Genomic DNA, 17853 nt, shown 5'->3' with positions numbered 1-17853 from the left:
TCATCAAGGTAGCAGAATAGGTTGTTGTCAACTTCAGGGCCGAATAGTTTGTCCATCAGCCTCTGTAGTTCGGCGGGGCTATTTTTTAGACCAAAAGGTAGCCTTTTAAAGTGGAACATTCCCCTACCAGGTACAACAAAAGCAGTTTTTTCGCAGGATTCCGCATCTAAAGGTATTTGCCAGAAAGCTTTGCTTAGGTCAATGGAAGAAATGAATTTGGCATTGCGTAATTTGTCTAAAGTTGCGTGAACGAAAGGCAGTGGGTACGCGTCGGCTTCAGTACAAGAGTTCAATCGTCTACTGTCGAGGCAAAAGCGTGCAGAGCCGTCTTTTTTTGAAACCAAAAGGGTTGGGTTGGTCCAAGCACTTCTGCTGGGAACTACCACTCCCATTTTCAACATTTCATCAAGTTCGTTTTCTAAAAGTTTCAATTTTTGGGGGGCTAAATTGTAGTAGCGTTGCTTGATTGGTGGGCCGTTGGTTTTGATGTGGTGTTTTACCAAATTAGTTAAACCCAGTCCGCATTTTTCGAAAGATATTGATTCAAATTTGTTGATCATTTCCTTTAATTGGAGAGCCTGGTCAGTGCTTAGGTTTTCGTGAGGAATTATAGTGCGAATCTCACCAACTTGAGCGACCGGAGGTTTTTGGCCAAGAGTATTAAATACTTGTGGAGCAACGTTAAAAGCCTTCCAGAAGTCAACGCCAAGGATGAAATTCTGGGATATAGAGGGTACTATTAGAAAGTTAATTGTAACTGTGTTATTGTTACATTTAATTGGTAATTGCAGAGTACCGATGACTGTCTGGGGAGCATTGTCCGCAGTTGTCACGAGTGTAGGTTTGGAAAAAACTTTAAAACCGTTGTTAACAAAAGGCAGGTGGGCATTGTTGCCAAGGCAACTAACAGATGCACCACTATCTAGTAGTCCAGAGAAGGGGACATTGTTAACGGAGAAAAGGGCATAAGGTCTTCCATCTTTAGCTTGTTTGCAACAAACCGAAGAAACATTTAAGGTCTGGTTAAAATATTTAATGTGTGATAACCAATCAGTCCATTCCTTAGACCTTGGTACAGAATGAATACCTGAGAGGTTATTATTTAGTTTTTTGGTTTTCTTGCGTGAAAATTCGGTGGGGGTTTAGAGAAATCCACTTGAGGTTTAACAAAGTGAGGGTCTTGCAACCTTTCCATGTTATTTCTTGATTTTTTGAAAATTTCACGCAGTTCGTCGCGTGGAGGAGAACGATCCCTGGAGCGATGTCTCTTTAAGGTTCTGGGTTCTTTAGCTTCCAGAAATTTGGCCTGCTTGAAACAAGTGGTAGCTAGGTGACCTACTTTTTTGCAAAAGGAGCAAACTTTTTTGTTGTCAAATTCTGGTTTTAATCCAGAAGGACGGCTTGGTACAGTGATATTGTCCGTGGTGGTTTTGTTGTTTTTCCTGTCTTGGTGGGATTCCAAAATGAGGCAAACTTCGTTTAAATGGGCCAACGACACAATTTTCTGTGAGGTGATAATGTTTTCATATCTTTGTAGGAGGCCATCAGTTATAACTGGTAATAATTCGGCTTCCGAGACAGGGTGGGAAAGTTTGATGTTGATGGATTCGGCCCTCTCTATGAATGTTGCCACAGTTTCGTTTACTAATTGTTTAATGGATAGTAACGATAATTTAATTCTGTGTTGGGCCTCTGATTTGCCGAAGCTAGTGATCAGGGCTGATCTGAGTTTATTCCAGTCCTTGCATTTTGATTTTTGTATTCGGTGCCACGGGATTAATTCTGGAGATATTAGTTCTATAAAGTTTTTCTGCAGCACGTCAAATGGAACATTTTTAATTGAGGCCGTTTCTTCGATTCGGTCAATGAAATCCAGTACATCAGAAACACCGTTATATTTGATCTTCCAAGGAGTGAGATCGTATGTTTTTTCTTGTGCCGTGATGGGTGCATTGTCTTGTTTTACTGTAACATGTGTCCTGGTTTCTTTGTTAGAAACGGGGATTTCCAAAACTGGGGTATTGGGTGCCTTGTCTTCACTTGCAACGGATAGGTTTATTTTCCTGATGAACTTCTTGTTGAATAACAAAGCGTATGCTTTCAATGCTGACTTTGATTTGTTTAGTGGTGATATTCCTCTGTCTTTTAAGACGGCTTGTAGGTGCACTTTGGATAAGTTGTGTACATTGGGAATGACACCCATGTCCAAAGATGTAGCCATTTGATTGGAATTCATTGTTAAAGAATGGTTTAAAAAAGGAAAAAAAAAAAAAAACTCCGAAATTTTTCTAAGTCTTTTTGAAGAAAATTTGGCCAGGGGGACACTTTAGGATTTGCATTATTTAATTTTGTGGGCACTATTCGCACTTATATTCACTGCACTCGAGGAAAGGCACGAAAAAGGCACAAAAAACAGCACTTTAGAAGCGAAAAAACACTTTTGATGGAAAGATTTTATATTTGCTTCATTTACTGGCACTAAATTGTGAGATTGAACACACGTTCTTATTATTGCGTCGAGAAAGCACTTCTTTGCAAAAAAACACTGCACTTCTGAAGTTAATTTGAAACAATTCACTTAAAATCACTTTTATAACAGTCAATGCTGAAAAAGAACAAGAAAATGGACAAACACCGTACCTATATAATTAATCGGGATAAAGAATTATTTGTGTTTTACAGGTTGTAGCTGATATACTTTTAGAAATCAGCTTCGATGGGCCGTTGGGTGTATTGTGCTTTTTTTAAAAAAAAATCACTTCCGGTGTAAAAATTGGCTTCACAGTTCTAAATCCTGACTGTTATTATTACGGTGCAAATTATGCCGAAATTAAAACAGTGGGTTTGTTTTGTTTAAACAAAGAACACAGAATCTATGTTATTGAAGAAACATTATGTTCAAACTTTCGTTATCACAGCGTTTTGGCGGGAATTTCGTGCGTCTCTTTTATTCGTTCGAGAGGGTTCCTACCGTTATTTTTTCGCGGCAAAATGCGCTTGGCAACAAACAAAAGTTCTCGCGGCGAAAATGCGCTTGGCAACAAAATTGCATAGTACATGTTTTCAAATTGGGGGCAATCGTAAAGGCAATTTTGTGCAGTCGGGAAGGATATGTTTAAAAAAAAATTCTGCCCTAAGTTGGTCGCCAGTGTCGCGCGTCGGACCTGGGGGGGCCCTGACTTTCCCTCGGCCAGCTCAGATGCGGGGGCATGAGACGTCTCTCTCATAGTCAGGGTTCGGGGTCAGCGCGAGGCTCAAGAATCCATATCCCACCGTCTACACAAAACACTCCCATACAACCGCTATCCCCAAATGAAAGAGGTTAGGTTTTTATAAATCAACATTGTATTTGAGCGGCAAAATGGACATTACATGGGTGAATGACAATAGAATACAGGTTGTTACATCCTAACTAGAATTATCATCAAAGGGTTCCCTAATCTCTCTCTGGGAAATAATTAACAGCTCTCTCTAGACCGACAGGCAGCGTGGACGAATTTAGGTTATTAGCGGACACATTCAAGGGTAATAGGAAATGTAAGAGACTCACAGCATGATGTTGTCGGGGTATCCTGTTGATTGCAGGACTGTGCGCCGTGTTTCAAACAAACGGTGCCAGCCTGTCGATGTTCAAAGCGCGACATTGTCGTACATTTGGCTTCTCGACCGAGCGGTGCGAATTGGAACGCGGGCGCCGAAACGAACACACGTCCAGCTAGGTCAGAGGTCGGCGCGTAAGAAGGGGGGGACGAGGAGCTCGGTCGCCGGGGGTGGGGGGAACTGTAGCGGATCTTTTGCGCGTTACGTTTGACCCAGCAACTAGCCTGATAATTCCCGCTACTCAAGTTGGCAACTGTAGGATCTTTGCGCCTAAAATCTGTTATATGACAGTATATTCCTAGCTTTCAATTTATCCCATAATGTTTTATGACAGACCCTGTCGAAGGCTTTACTTAGATCTAAGAAGCACCCGTATACGGTAGTTTTTCGTTTCTTGTAGAATTCTATTATTTGCTTTGCAGTATATATTGCCATATTAGTGGATAGTCTACATTTAAATCCCATCTGGTTATCTTTAGACATTAGTTTATCATTTATCTCATTTAATATTACCCTTTCAAATAATCTAGCAGTTATAGTTGCTAAAGATATTGGCCGGTAATTGCTGGAGTTAGTCATGTCAGGCTGTCCCGATTTCAGGATTGGAGTTATAATCGTTTTCGTCATTGCACCCGGTATATGGTTGTGTTTAAGTATTGCGTTGAACAGTATGTGTAGTAGTTTGGGTATGTATCTACCTCCGTATTTTATGTGTTCAATACTTAAGTTATCATGTCCCGGAGACTTACCAGCCTTAGTGCCTGTTATGGCCTTCATTATACTGCTTTCAGAGAGGTAAACGTTTTGTCCATCAAATTCCATAATATCAGGGACAGACGGTATTTCATTTCCAGAAATATCTGCAAAGGTTCTTCTAAAATATTTTGTTTTTTTTTACATTAACTCCACAGTGGGCACAATGTCAACCGTGTTCAAGGCGCGTTTGGCATGTTCCTCAGAGTATCTTCCACTGAAATACCGGTAGAATAAGGACAGAATTCGCACCTGACACACATGCTCTAAAGATTGCAAACTGTTTGTTAAGATAGAGGAAACTATCAAATGGAACGCTTGTTTATGCAGTCATGGATATTTTCAAGTATTTTGGGGCTCCAGACCGGAGGTGGCAGTCAAATTCAACAGTGGAGCGCACTTGAGATTTGTACAGGGTCAGCAGTTGTGTACTATTGTGTATAATTATCAACATTACGGATCAAATACAAAGTCAGTATCAGATTCTCACCTGGTAAGCGTGATCATATAATGATAGATGACCCCCAGCACAATGTACCCGAGATAGCTGACCCACAGCTCCGTGGCCAGTGTTGATGCCACCACGCCCCCGGCCTGCCCCAAGGCCGCCAGAGCAGGCAGCGCGGGCAGGGCTGCCTTGGACAACTTGGAGGAAGAGCGCCCCGCCAGTAAAGCGGCTAGCGCCCCCAAGACAGTGAGGATTGCCTCCACAGAACCGTTGTACAGATTCTGAAAATAAAAAATTATTATTTAAATTATCAGCTTTAACTACTACTCAACTAATTCTCTATCTGTCTACAGCATAAATGTCAAAGAATAATGACAGTTTGTAGCAGTTCTTACTCCTGGGCGGCGAGTTCCTACCCGATTGGAAATAATCAGTTGGTTAATTTTCTCCTGTTGGCGCTCCTGGTTTCGAGATCACGGTGCAGAGCGTTCTTCGACTGGTTTAGTTGGTGGCTGGACTCAGGAGATTGCGCTGTGTTTCGTGCGACGCTGAACATGAGGGACTTTCTTGCAATTCACGAAAGGTCTTTTTCTTTTAACTTTTATTTTAAAACGTTTAATTTAACTTTCCGATAGGGATTACTGTTTTAACTTCTTGCATAGTTAACTCTTTGCACGCGGCCGTATCAACTGTTGTTACGGCAAAAAGTCCATACTCACACGCGGCTGTATCAACAGTTGATACGGAAACTTTGAATGCCGATATTCCAGCGGTCTTTTGACATAAATTTATTTCCCGCTCGCTTGAACATTCATAGAACTATCACGATGCTGACATCTACAAGAATTTCTCGAAAATAAAATTGTATTTCATTAAAAAACATCGATAATCAAGTGAGCCTCTTTGCGCCTTCGAGTGCTATAGTTTACAATTTTGTCAACGGATGGCGTTACTTCAATTTTGTTATTATATTAAGTGACATAAAATTTAAGTGTCCAGTTTTAAAAAAAGTTTTCATAACAAAACATGATAAGTGCTCATGGTGTTCCACTTGTGTCTATCAACGCAGTGGCCTAAGTACACACACGCCGAGTGAATGGCGGGACCACATTCAAAAGATACGGTACGTCTTTGTATGAAATTTTATGATTTTGTTTTTATAAACATCTAAGAGTGTTGACACACAAGGATTTGTTATCATATTGTGGAGAATAATCTGTTCTGTCTATATAGCCCAATAAATCATGCCAGAATGCTATAATTTGACATTTAATTGCGTGCATAGGTATTTGAAAATATGTACCGCGTACGGGTATAGATAAAACGGAGCAAATTAACGCGTTCAAAGGGTTAGTAAATACTATGCTGGCGCCCACTCAAACATTTCTTTACAAGATTCTTAGAGTTTTTAAATAATCATGTTATCGGCTCATTAGTCATATTTTATCAAGATGGCGTTTATCGTACGTGCATTCTTGACACGCCCGGAGATAAAATTTATTAGAGTCTCATGTTCGTTTTATTGATCAAATATATAACAATTGTTGTTTCATTAAATTAGCTTCTTGTAATAATTAAAACCTTCTTTTATTTAGAACTTCCTTCACAGATTACATTTGCTACCCACATACATTATTGTCAGTGCGCGTGGTTGAGATGACATGATTATTGTAATGGTATTCTCAAATTAATGTCACAATCTTAGGATCCATCATTAATTATTTATAATAATCTTTTCATCACCCATCAATTGGCAATAAATGCAACAAGTTGAAGGAAGCCATTTGAAAAACACATTCACATTATGACATTACTTCTGCCACACCTTGTATTTAAAGAGTTAATAATGATGGTAAAATTAGTTTTTTGATATCTCCAAAACTAACCAAGTTATGAGCTTTCAAAGTGAACTTGGGTAAAACGTATGCAATGGTATCTCGTGACTTCACAGGATACACGATTCAATACAATTCATAATTCGAATGGCAGTGCTGCAATACCGCCGCACAAGAACCGCAATGTCACAAGCTTTTCGGCCAGCTGCAAATATCAACACTTTGACAGCTTATAAGATATATCTTAAGTGGTATTCGGTATTTTCTAAAAATTCTAAAAGTTCCGTTCTTAGCATGCTCTAATTAACGTGAAATTATCTAATTAACGCTCTAAAAACATGAATTTTCACTGTAGGAGATAACCTCATTAGGGTCAGAGATGTGCTTTATTTCAAATAAATCCATTTCAAATGGAAATGCAAAATGAACAAACATATTATGTCCATTATTATTGATGTCCATTATTAAATTAAAAAATTGTTTAAAAATTCTATAATTTATTTTATTATTTTATTTATTGATACATTACTCTACAGTACTTTACATTTCAATTCAGCAACGTTGGCTTCACTGGGTTGTTCACCCGTGCTGAGGCCCCCATTTTAAAATATGCGAATTTATACATTTAAACAAAAAACAACATTAAAATAAAAATAAATTTACATCAAAAATAAACATTAGAAGAGAATGGAAATCGGCATTTACAATTATTTTAATTGTTTGACCTGAGAAACCATTTTGCATTTTCAATGCATTTTGAAAATAGGTATTTTGCATTTGAAATGCTTTTCTAAAAACCATTTTGCATTTTCAAATGGAAAAGTTTTGACCCATTTCCATTTTGCATTTCAAATGGTTTTGGGTACCCATTTTGCACATCTCTGATTAGGGTACATTGTGTGGCTGAATGTAGTGGGGAGAACAAGTACCCGGCTGTTCATAGTTACACAGCTAAAGCCATTTCAAGCAACATTTCAGTTTTTAATGGTGGTCTTCTACTCTGAATATGACTAAATAAAAAATATTATTTGGAAACAATAAAATTATATGAGTGAACATTGGTCTTGGTAATATCTGCAGGAAAACAATCTCGAAAAAATTGACTTTAAGAGGAATCAAAACATAAATTTAGATTTGAGGCCAAAATACTTAACAAAACTAAATAATAATTTTTGTGTCGAAAATGAAAATTTATATACATATGATAAATTTGTGTTCCAACATAAATCAGTCTTTTGAAAATTAAATTTATACACATAAAAAGAGTTTTTTTAATAATTCATACTTTTTATTTTAAATTTCATTACATTTGCATGGTAAAAAAGGCAAGATTATATTTTTAATAATTACCATTCAACGTATATTATAATTACCAAGTCACAAATAATTGCCAAACTTGCCAATATTTTATAATTTGGCCTAAAATCCAAATTAAAGCTTTGAATGAAAAAGGCCGCGCAACTGTTGCCCTTAAAAAATATCTTGACCACAACTCACTTGAAAATATCGATTTAAAAATGTTTCTTCCAAAATTAACCCCATAACCAATGTTTGACTTTGCGGGTTATTCCTACTTCTCTACCTTGCTATGATTCACATATTTCTTTCCGGTATCGGTGGGTTTGCTACCAAAAAATGATTTCAGAGGTCCAAGTCAATTAAAACAGGGCACTATGAAATATCTTTAGGTTGTCATGGGACACACACTTCAAATACATCTACAGAAACTCTAAAATACTTCCATTTAACAAAACTCCCACTTTTCAAACAACAACAAACAACATTGCATGTAATTCAACACTCGACACACACTAAGACCCTTCTTGAACAAGGATAGGCAAGTATCCGATACTTATGTTGGGTACTTACGTCACAAACAACGTGTCGCACATAGTCCTTGCACATCGCTACTGAAATCACGAGACAAGCCTCGCCAACAATCATTGTTGAATTCTCGAAACGTTGTTTTTTTTTTTTTTTTTTTTTTCATTGATTCAATCTGTATTGCAATATGGAATTGTTGGCTGAAGTGGTGTATTCAAAACCTCTCTCTTGCCTGTAGAAATCATCCACAGAATATTAATAAAAATAATTTTAAATAAGACATATGATTACCCCACCATCAGATTATTTATAGATTTTAAAGTCCCTTCAAAACATCACTTTTACAATTTCATAAAGATTCTTTCAACAACGAAAACCAAATACTTTTTTCAAACAGCAACGTACCAAATGTGCAAGGTTCTATAACCTCCCCGTGCTGCAAAAGCACCACAGCCCAAACATTTTATAAATATAATGGAGTGAAATGGTTTAACGAATTACCTCTAGATGTAAGATTACAATAAAAATTGTTGAAATTCAAAAACACAATTAAAAATATAATTCAGCAGTATTTCTTTAATTATAACACTTTTAAAATAATATCATAATTCTCTAAAATAATATTAGATATCCCTTTTTCTGCTTTCTTCTTTTTTTCTCTCCTCCTTTTTTTCTATTATTTTTTTACAACAATTGTCTGTAAACTGTATTTTATTTTTCTGTTTTTAAAATAATAACATTGTTGAAATAGTAATTAATTACGTTTCCCCACCTTTTTAACACAAGCGTTTGCTCAAAGAAAAGGTGTGTTACTTTACTCTTTCTGATATCTAAAAAAAAAACAACTTTGTAATATGTATACATTATAACTGTACCTATTTAAACCAATAAAGAAAAAAAAAAAACAAAAAAAAAAACTTGAGTGCTTTCATAACCTCACTCACAATCAAACAGTTGCTGTCATTTTTATATCCGGTCATTCTTTGTTGACTGTTTTGTTACTTGTATTGATTTAAAGCACACTCTGATATCTGACACAAGTGACGCCATGTTTAAAGTATCGAGTGATTCGTGACAACCTCGCCCTTCTGGCTGGCTCAGACGCATGGCGGTAGTCATCAAGATACTTGAATTGTCGAGTTTTAGATACTTGCACATTCCTGTGGACGAAAGGCCTAACAACACCCTTAATTACAATCACGATGTACACCAACACAACACAAGAAACCACAACTTATTTATGCATGTATATCCAAAATACATTAGTTAAAATCTTTCAAATTCTAACGGGATTAAACATGCAAGTTTAAGAGAAATGTCTCAAAGTAGGATGCTTAAACTCAATAATTTCAAAGAATACCTTGACCATTAATGCTGTGATGTGTCTCTGGAAAAGGTATAATTATATAATATACCAGTGATGTATGTCTTTATAGTAAATTTTAATTACGAATTGTAAATTGAATCCTATAATTTCTATACCCGCTATATCCGATTTTTTGACAAAATGATCTGAGTATGACATCTTGTTCACATTTTTGCGAGCAACAAGAGGAGCCTAAAATTGAGTTTCAAAACCCTCCTTATCACGACCAAAAACCATGTTAAAACTGCGAGTGAGAAACCAAATCCGCTATATCATACAGAAAGTTACTATCAAAACACGCTATTTCGGATTCAACCAATCACAAGCAGTTATTTTGCCAAAATACAATATGGCCGCCGCTCTGACGCCACGCTCGTGTGTCAAAATGATTTACGCATGTGTTTCTAAACCCGCCATGTCGGCTCAGTTGACTTTCAAAAGCCTCTATATCACGAAGTGAGTATCAAAATCTGCTTTATCCATTTTATTTATCTAAATTACTTAATTATTGCAAGACATATATAGAAAAATAAATGCTTTTCGAAATTTTATTACTCCAATTCATTATATAAAAAATTGTAATGCAATTACTTATGTACGCTAGAGATGTGACAGTTTTTTGCGGTTTTCTCCAAATCAATGAAAGTTGATATAACGGGTATAGAAATCACACGACTCAATTGTAAATTGCACAAAAGCTGTGCTGCACAATACGACCCCACAATGAGTTTATTGACACTTCGGAGTACAATGCAAATAATCTAGTGAATAGTTTTATAAATTAGGAATTTCCTGGAGAGACCATGTTACAAATGAGGAGGTTCTCCAAAGAATCGAAGGAGGAAGGCACCTGCTCAGGACCTTGTCCGAAAGGCGTGCAAGATGGATCGGCCATGTTATACGACAAGAAGGCCTCTTGCATGTCATAATGGAGGGTATGACCGAGGGGACCAACTCTAGGGGACGCCCACGCCGAGAGTACCTGGAGGACCTGCTGGTGGACGTGCGCTGCTCATCATATGCACAAGTCAAAAGAGCCGCACAAGACAGGGAAGAATGGAAGAGGAGATTGGATAAAATTGCTGCAAACCAATCCCAGGATTGAAACCAGAGAGAGAGAGTTTTATAAAAATGTAAAAGAAAAAATGGTTCAAGTAAGTGAGGAAGAAATTACTGAACATTCAAGGGTGGAGGTATTTGCTAAAGTCAACCTAAGGGCAAAGGCTTTAACTATACTGAAGTCAAGTTAGTAGGGCTACTGCGCACCCCGTTAGGGAATGTGGTGAGAAGGAAGGAAATTGAAGGAATAGAAGTTGGTTATCATGACATGCACGAAGATCACAAAGATGAGATTTGTCCGGGCGCTGATTTTGCTCATATTTCAGTAGGGTATCGAGACATGGACACAATCAGCGAAGTGAAGCAGATAGACTCTTTCGAAATGTGGTGCTGGAGAAAAATGCTCAGGATTCCATAGACAGTCAGGCATACTAATATATTAATTCTGGAGGAAATAGGCATACATAATAGGTTGTCAACTACAGGGTTTTCCAATAAGAGGTGTTATTTTAATATTCAATCATAAAAGATCAATGGTTTCGTTGCTTGTGTGGCACGTAGCGCCGTCTTGTTGAAAGTAAACGCTGTCCAGATCAATACCATCCAATTCCGGCCATAAAAAATCATTAATCATCTCTCGATAGCGCAATCCATTCACCGTAACTGTTGCTCCAGCCTCATTTTCGAAAAAGTAAGGTCCAATGACTCCGCCGGACCAAACCGCACCAAACAGTCACACTTTGAGGATAGAGAGGCTTTTCAACAATAATTCTTGGGTTTTCCGAGCCCCAGATGCGACAATTATGCTTGTTGACGAAGCCACCGAGGTGGAAATGGGCCTCATCACTCAAGATGATTTGCATTTGATTCACTCAAGTGAATTTTAATAATTTCAATGCGTTGTTGAAGCGTGAATCGTTCCATTTTTATTAATGGCGTAGTTTCTACTTGTCAAATGTCAAAAAATGACAGCTTCAAAAGTAACATCTACCGAAATAGCGGGCTATTCAAAATAACACCTCTTATTGGAAAACCCTGTATATGCCTACAATATATGCTTATATATACTTTGGACACTCATGATCAGTCAGCAATGCGTTGGAGTGATCAAATGTCACAGACTTGCGGAACGTCAATGTCAGCGCAGGACCGCAAGGAGTAGATGAGACTTATTCGCAAGGGAAATTGGAGTGTAAACCATGATTCTCAGAAATGAGGTAACAACTAAAGAAGCATCATGATATGTGCCTACCTCCTGATGGGGCTGTATATCCTGCCACAGCAGCTGCATATAGGACTGCACCTGGATGAAGCCAGCCATGGAGGCAGCATACCACAGGGACCAGCCCAGGACCACCGGCTTGGAATAGGCCGAGCGCGCATGCTCCCATAGCAACTGGACACCATTAATCTGAAAACACACATAATCAAATAATTCTTTTATTTATCACGTTCACGGACATGCCTGCAAAAGCCATCCAAATTGTTTCTCATTTAGGAATGACGGCTTTTGAAAGATAGAAAGGCGTGTAAATGAGTAAATGGCAGTAAGAGTAAGACGGCAGTAAGAGTAAGACGGCAGTAAGAGTAAGACGGCAGTAAGAGTAAGACGGCAGTAAGAGTAAGACGGCAGTAAGAGTAAGACGGCAGTAAGAGTAAGACGGCAGTAAGAGTAAGACGGCAGTAAGAGTAAGACGGCAGTAAGAGTAAGACGGCAGTAAGAGTAAGACGGCAGTAAGAGTAAGACGGCAGTAAGAGTAAGACGGCAGTAAGAGTAAGACGGCAGTAAGAGTAAGACGGCAGTAAGAGTAAGACGGCAGTAAGAGTAAGACGGCAGTAAGAGTAAGACGGCAGTAAGAGTAAGACGGCAGTAAGAGTAAGACGGCAGTAAGAGTAAGACGGCAGTAAGAGTAAGACGGCAGTAAGAGTAAGACGGCAGTAAGAGTAAGACGACAGTAAGAGTAAGACGACAGTAAGAGTAAGACGACAGTAAGATTAAGACGACAGTAAGAGTAAGACGGCAGTAAGAGTAAGACGGCAGTAAGAGTCAAAGTAAGATGGCAATAACCGTCAATCTTCCATATAATTTTGTTCAGTGCATAAAAAAGTGTGGATTTAACATTGTGGCGTTAAGTCTAACATATCTCAATGAAAAATTTTGCCGTAAATTTTCTTTTGGGTTAAAAACATTGTATTCTGCATATTTACTACTAACCCTATATAATATTCCAAAAAATAAGAAAGTCACGATTGTTACGTGTCCGCGAATGTGTTAATATTTCCATACATATTAAGGTACCTAGACAAAGTTGTGGAAAGCAACACTAAAGGCTGTGCAAGAAGAAACTGGGTCTGCAAACGGACTAAGGACGTTGAAGTAGCGTAAGACAAGGGCTCTAGTACGGTCAAATCAATAACTTAACAATAGACAACGACAACGAAATAAATAAGAAGTCGCCACTACAATAGCAACGCTGGTGGGTATGGATAAATTATCGTCATATATTCATATAATAATACTAGCTGACATGTACCCGGCGTTGTTGGGGTTTATCCTTAGGAGTCCGCAATGGTATACCATTGCGGACTTTTCTGTAGGCCTTTTAAAGATATACAATTCCGTAGTACCTTATTTTGGTGTATATCAAAAGGTTTAGCCAGCGTTAGCAATGTAAGCGCCCGAAAATTGTTTTTTTACGACTTGATTACAAAACATCGACTTTTCTCTGCTATCTATAAATATAATATGCATGGTTTATGTATATATGTGTATATTTATGTACATGTATGTATTTAATCTTCCGGAAGAAATTCTTCAAATGATAGTGAAACCCTTATCAAAATCTGTCGAGTAATGCGCTTAGTTCATCTAACTAAGCGCACGAACAGACAGACGCAGATTGCAACTTTGTTTAATACTGCAGTAGAACCCCGTAAATTCGAACCCCGATAATTCGAAAAAACGCGTAATTCGAAATTTGCCGCAAAAAAATATCATAGAAAATTTTTTTCATACAAAATGGATTTTTAATTCGAAATTTATTTTTGTCCGCGCATGAAAATTTGTTCGATTTTTGCGAAAATAAATCATAAAATTTCGTAAATCTGAATCTAAAAGACAGCCGTTGCGGTCAAACGTCGAAAAACGTATGTTTACGTGGTGATAAATCGTCCTAATTAGTATTATTATTTTGTAAATTTGAATCTAAAAGACAGCCGTTGCGGTCAAACGTCGAAAAACGTATGTTTACGTGGTGATAAATCGTCCTAATTAGTATTATTATTTTGTAAATTTGAATCTAAAAGACAGCCGTTGCGGTCAAACGTCGAAAAACGTATGTTTACGTGGTGATAAATCGTCCTAATTAGTATTATTATTTTGTAAATTTGAATCTAAAAGACAGCCGTTGCGGTCAAACGTCGAAAAACGTATGTTTACGTGGTGATAAATCGTCCTAATTAGTATTATTATTTTGTAAATTTGAATCTAAAAGACAGCCGTTGCGGTCAAACGTCGAAAAACGTATGTTTACGTGGTGATAAATCGTCCTAATTAGTATTATTATTTTGTAAATTTGAATCTAAAAGACAGCCGTTGCGGTCAAACGTCGAAAAACGTATGTTTACGTGGTGATAAATCGTCCTAATTAGTATTATTATTTTGTAAATTTGAATCGGTTTACACTGGAATGTTGTATTTTTTCCAATTTATTTTGAATATCCGAGTTACACCAATTACACTAAATACTAAATAATGATAGGATGATGTTTGCCTGATGAAGTTACAGTGGTTCTCCCAAAGTTCTTGTGAAGTGTCAAAAAACGAAAATAAGTAAATTTGTTAATTCGCACCTGAGTATTTGCAGAAGCTGTGGATCTTCCAGAAGTCAATGGAAGAGCTACTTCTCTGTGGAAGTAGACACTTCTCTCCACTCCTGGCAGCAGAACCGCCCAGATGATGCTCAATATCTGGGCTGGAAATAAAAATAATTGAATCATTTGTATATTGGAAACAAATATAGTTCAATCGATGTCTATCATTTCCAATCGGTTTCCAAATTTAAAACCAATATATTAGAACTTTTAAAATAAAAAAATAAATATCTAGCTATTGCACCTCTTATTGAATTATTTCCTCAAGATTGACAAAACAGGCTTATACCTACAAACTATCATGTTTAGATTTGCTTTTTGCTTGGTTTTATATGTCAAATGGTGAATATTATATTATTGCTTTACTATTCTATATTTATAATGTTCACAATATTTTTTATATAAACTATGTAAAATGGCTGACCGATCGCCCTCGATTTAGCAGGCCACGACAACCTGTCAAACGCAGTATATTTGTTAACAATACTGCCAATAATTATTTCGTTAACTTTCTAACTCAAAGGCCTCATACACTATGTGTCGTATTGTATCATGTTACTGCTGCCACTACCTAGCATTTACATATAAACTTTACATTATTTATTAACTAATTTAAGTCTGTATAACTTAGGAGTAGGAATATTCTTATTTTTTTACAACAGGTTTATACCTACAAATAATTATTGTATGCATTTACTATTTACTTGATGTTATAATATGTCAAATGGACTTTTGTGAACTTACAATCTTCAGAATATAATTTTTTTATGAACTATGTATGTAAAAGCCCAATGGGCGTATAAATAAATGTTTTAAATGGTTGTAGCAGTGTTTGGGAACCATATCTGAGTAACTCCCCAAATTTACCCTCCCCCATCTCCTTCATTTCCTCACTCTCTTTAGCCTCAAAATATACCCCGATTGGGAATGCCATAGTCCCACTTGCTCTGAACAGTTGGGACTCTCTTGTGGTACTCAAAACAAACATTGAAGTTTTACAAAATTTTTGAAAAGTTAACTAACTAACCTAATCATCAATTATTTTATCTATAAAAATGAATACATACTTACAAGAGAAGGTGATATAATTGAGTTGTCGCAGGTCCATGACGCTGAAGGAGACGAGGATTTGAGCTATGACCCCGGAGAGGAACCTGCCCACCAGGGCCGCAGCACGACTCCAGCTGGACACCTGGTCATATCTGTCTGCTTCCACCTGTAACGGAGGTCAAAGAAATGTGTGGCATTTTCTAATAAGACACAAAGTGACATTCCCAATGAACTGGCCACTTGCATCACATTTAAAAATTAAAAATTGACATTCTGTATCAGCCGCTAAGTCTTAGCCAAAGAAACATACGAACTTCGGTTCCCTGATATTTCATCAAAATGAAAATTCAACACACCTTTAAAAAGTGATATAGAGTCAGTAAAAGTGATGAAACAAAAACTAGTTTTAATAGTTACTTATGTAACCTATTTAAACTAATTTTTGTTTCATCACTTTTCATGACTTTATATCACTTTTTGGAGGTGTGTTTAATTGTCATTTTGATGACATAACCGGTCACCACGAACTTCACATCATAGTATGTATCAAAACTCTTACAGGGAGCGGACTCTATGTTGTGTTTCATCGTTTAAATATGAATTCATTAGCTACAGATCGTAAAAAAGGTATTGTATAGTTTCATTGTGCAAAAACACTTCTGTTATAATAAAAAGATTTTTATTACAAAAAAAAAATTACTATAAAAGCAAACAAGTGCTATTGTTTCTCTATCTGCACAGACAGACTGAGCCACAGCAATACGTGGCGGGGCACAGTAAGTAAATAATAAAAATGTAATAAATTATTTGTGTAATTAATAAGTAACTAAGCTGTTCATTTAGACGCCTTTATATAGTAAATAATAAGGAACTCCAGTGAAAAATATTATGAATTAAAAAACATGTTCATATTGACCAAGAAACGCTGGTTCTGAATATATGAGTTTTATTATATATTGTTATACGTAGAATTTATAAATAGTCATTTAAAAACTAATAATCTGCAGCCACCGACCGGTCGGTGGCTGAGTTGAAATCGCGTTTGGGTCAAACCCAGGCGTATTGTGTTCAATTCCTCATCTGGCCAAGTCCTCCATCACAGCACAAGCAACATTTTCCGCTTACTGTGGTGGTAGCAGGAGATTTTTCAATATTGTCAAGTTATTTGTGATCCGGGAATATTTGTCTTTCATAAAAAAATAAAACAAATTAAAATTAATAATAAATTAAATATTTTTTAAGCTGGATTAATTAAAAAATAAAAATATTTTATTACACTTAAAAATTTGTTTCTTGTTCTATTCGGGATTGCTTGGAGTTTTTTTAAGATACATCACTAAGATGGAGAATACTAAAACAGCAGTATATGTGCGGTGCAACAAATGTATTGTATATTACTAAACTTATTTATTTTATTTTTAATGATAAAGTAATGTTTATAAGACAAGATTTTATGCATAGCATAAAGGATAACAAATAATTATAAGCAATAATTAGTCGCATGAAATATCAATAATACAAATTCCCGTTGGCGGAATTTATTTTTACTCGGGAGATATTTTCAATTTGCATTGATATTTCAGGCTACTAATTATTTTTTGTTAATCATTTCCCTAAAACATTTATTTGTTTTTTATCATTAATGCTTCTGATTTCTTTTGGTAATTTATTAAAGAAATGTTTTCCTTGGTGGGTATAATGGTGCTGGGCAAAAGAAGTGTAGTGTAGTTTAGTGCATGCAAATATATATTTAAGTTTGGTTCAATTTTAATAGTAATATATTTTGTCAGTCCATTTGAATACAACCAATGACTGTATTACATAGTATTATCTAGTAGATATGTACATATATTACTTTAGTCAGCAACATTTTTTCTTTATATAGTTTGTATATGACATACTTAAAGTATGTATATTATGTAATTGAATACTACTTTATGAGGTATTACATTTGCAATGTGGTATTATTGTTTTTGCCGCATACCAATTAACACAGAAAACATATTTTGTAGTACAACAGTGCTAATTTTCTCACATCTCGGTAA

The 17853-nt window shown here is 36.4% G+C and overlaps 1 protein-coding gene across 1 annotated transcript in view; it reads right to left on the bottom strand.

Moving 5' to 3' along the window:
- Window positions 1-17853, bottom strand: part of LOC149411645 (thiamine transporter 1-like) — a 50756-nt gene that overhangs the window by 16002 nt on the left and 16901 nt on the right. Inside the window, exons 3-6 of the mRNA XM_089646991.1 lie at window positions 15830-15974; window positions 14738-14859; window positions 12138-12296; window positions 4844-5082 (exon numbers count right to left, since the gene is read on the bottom strand). Coding sequence (XP_089503117.1) covers window positions 4844-5082; window positions 12138-12296; window positions 14738-14859; window positions 15830-15974 — 665 coding nt within the window. The remainder of the gene's footprint in view (window positions 1-4843; window positions 5083-12137; window positions 12297-14737; window positions 14860-15829; window positions 15975-17853) is intronic.

The sequence above is a fragment of the Hesperophylax consimilis genome, chromosome 25 (assembly GCF_061612785.1).
Source record: "Hesperophylax consimilis isolate HC1 chromosome 25, BYU_Hcon_1.0, whole genome shotgun sequence".
In the NCBI taxonomy this organism is placed as follows: domain Eukaryota; kingdom Metazoa; phylum Arthropoda; class Insecta; order Trichoptera; family Limnephilidae; genus Hesperophylax; species Hesperophylax consimilis.
Note: the sequence above shows the minus strand (reverse complement) of the source record. Positions and strands in the feature narration are given on the sequence as shown.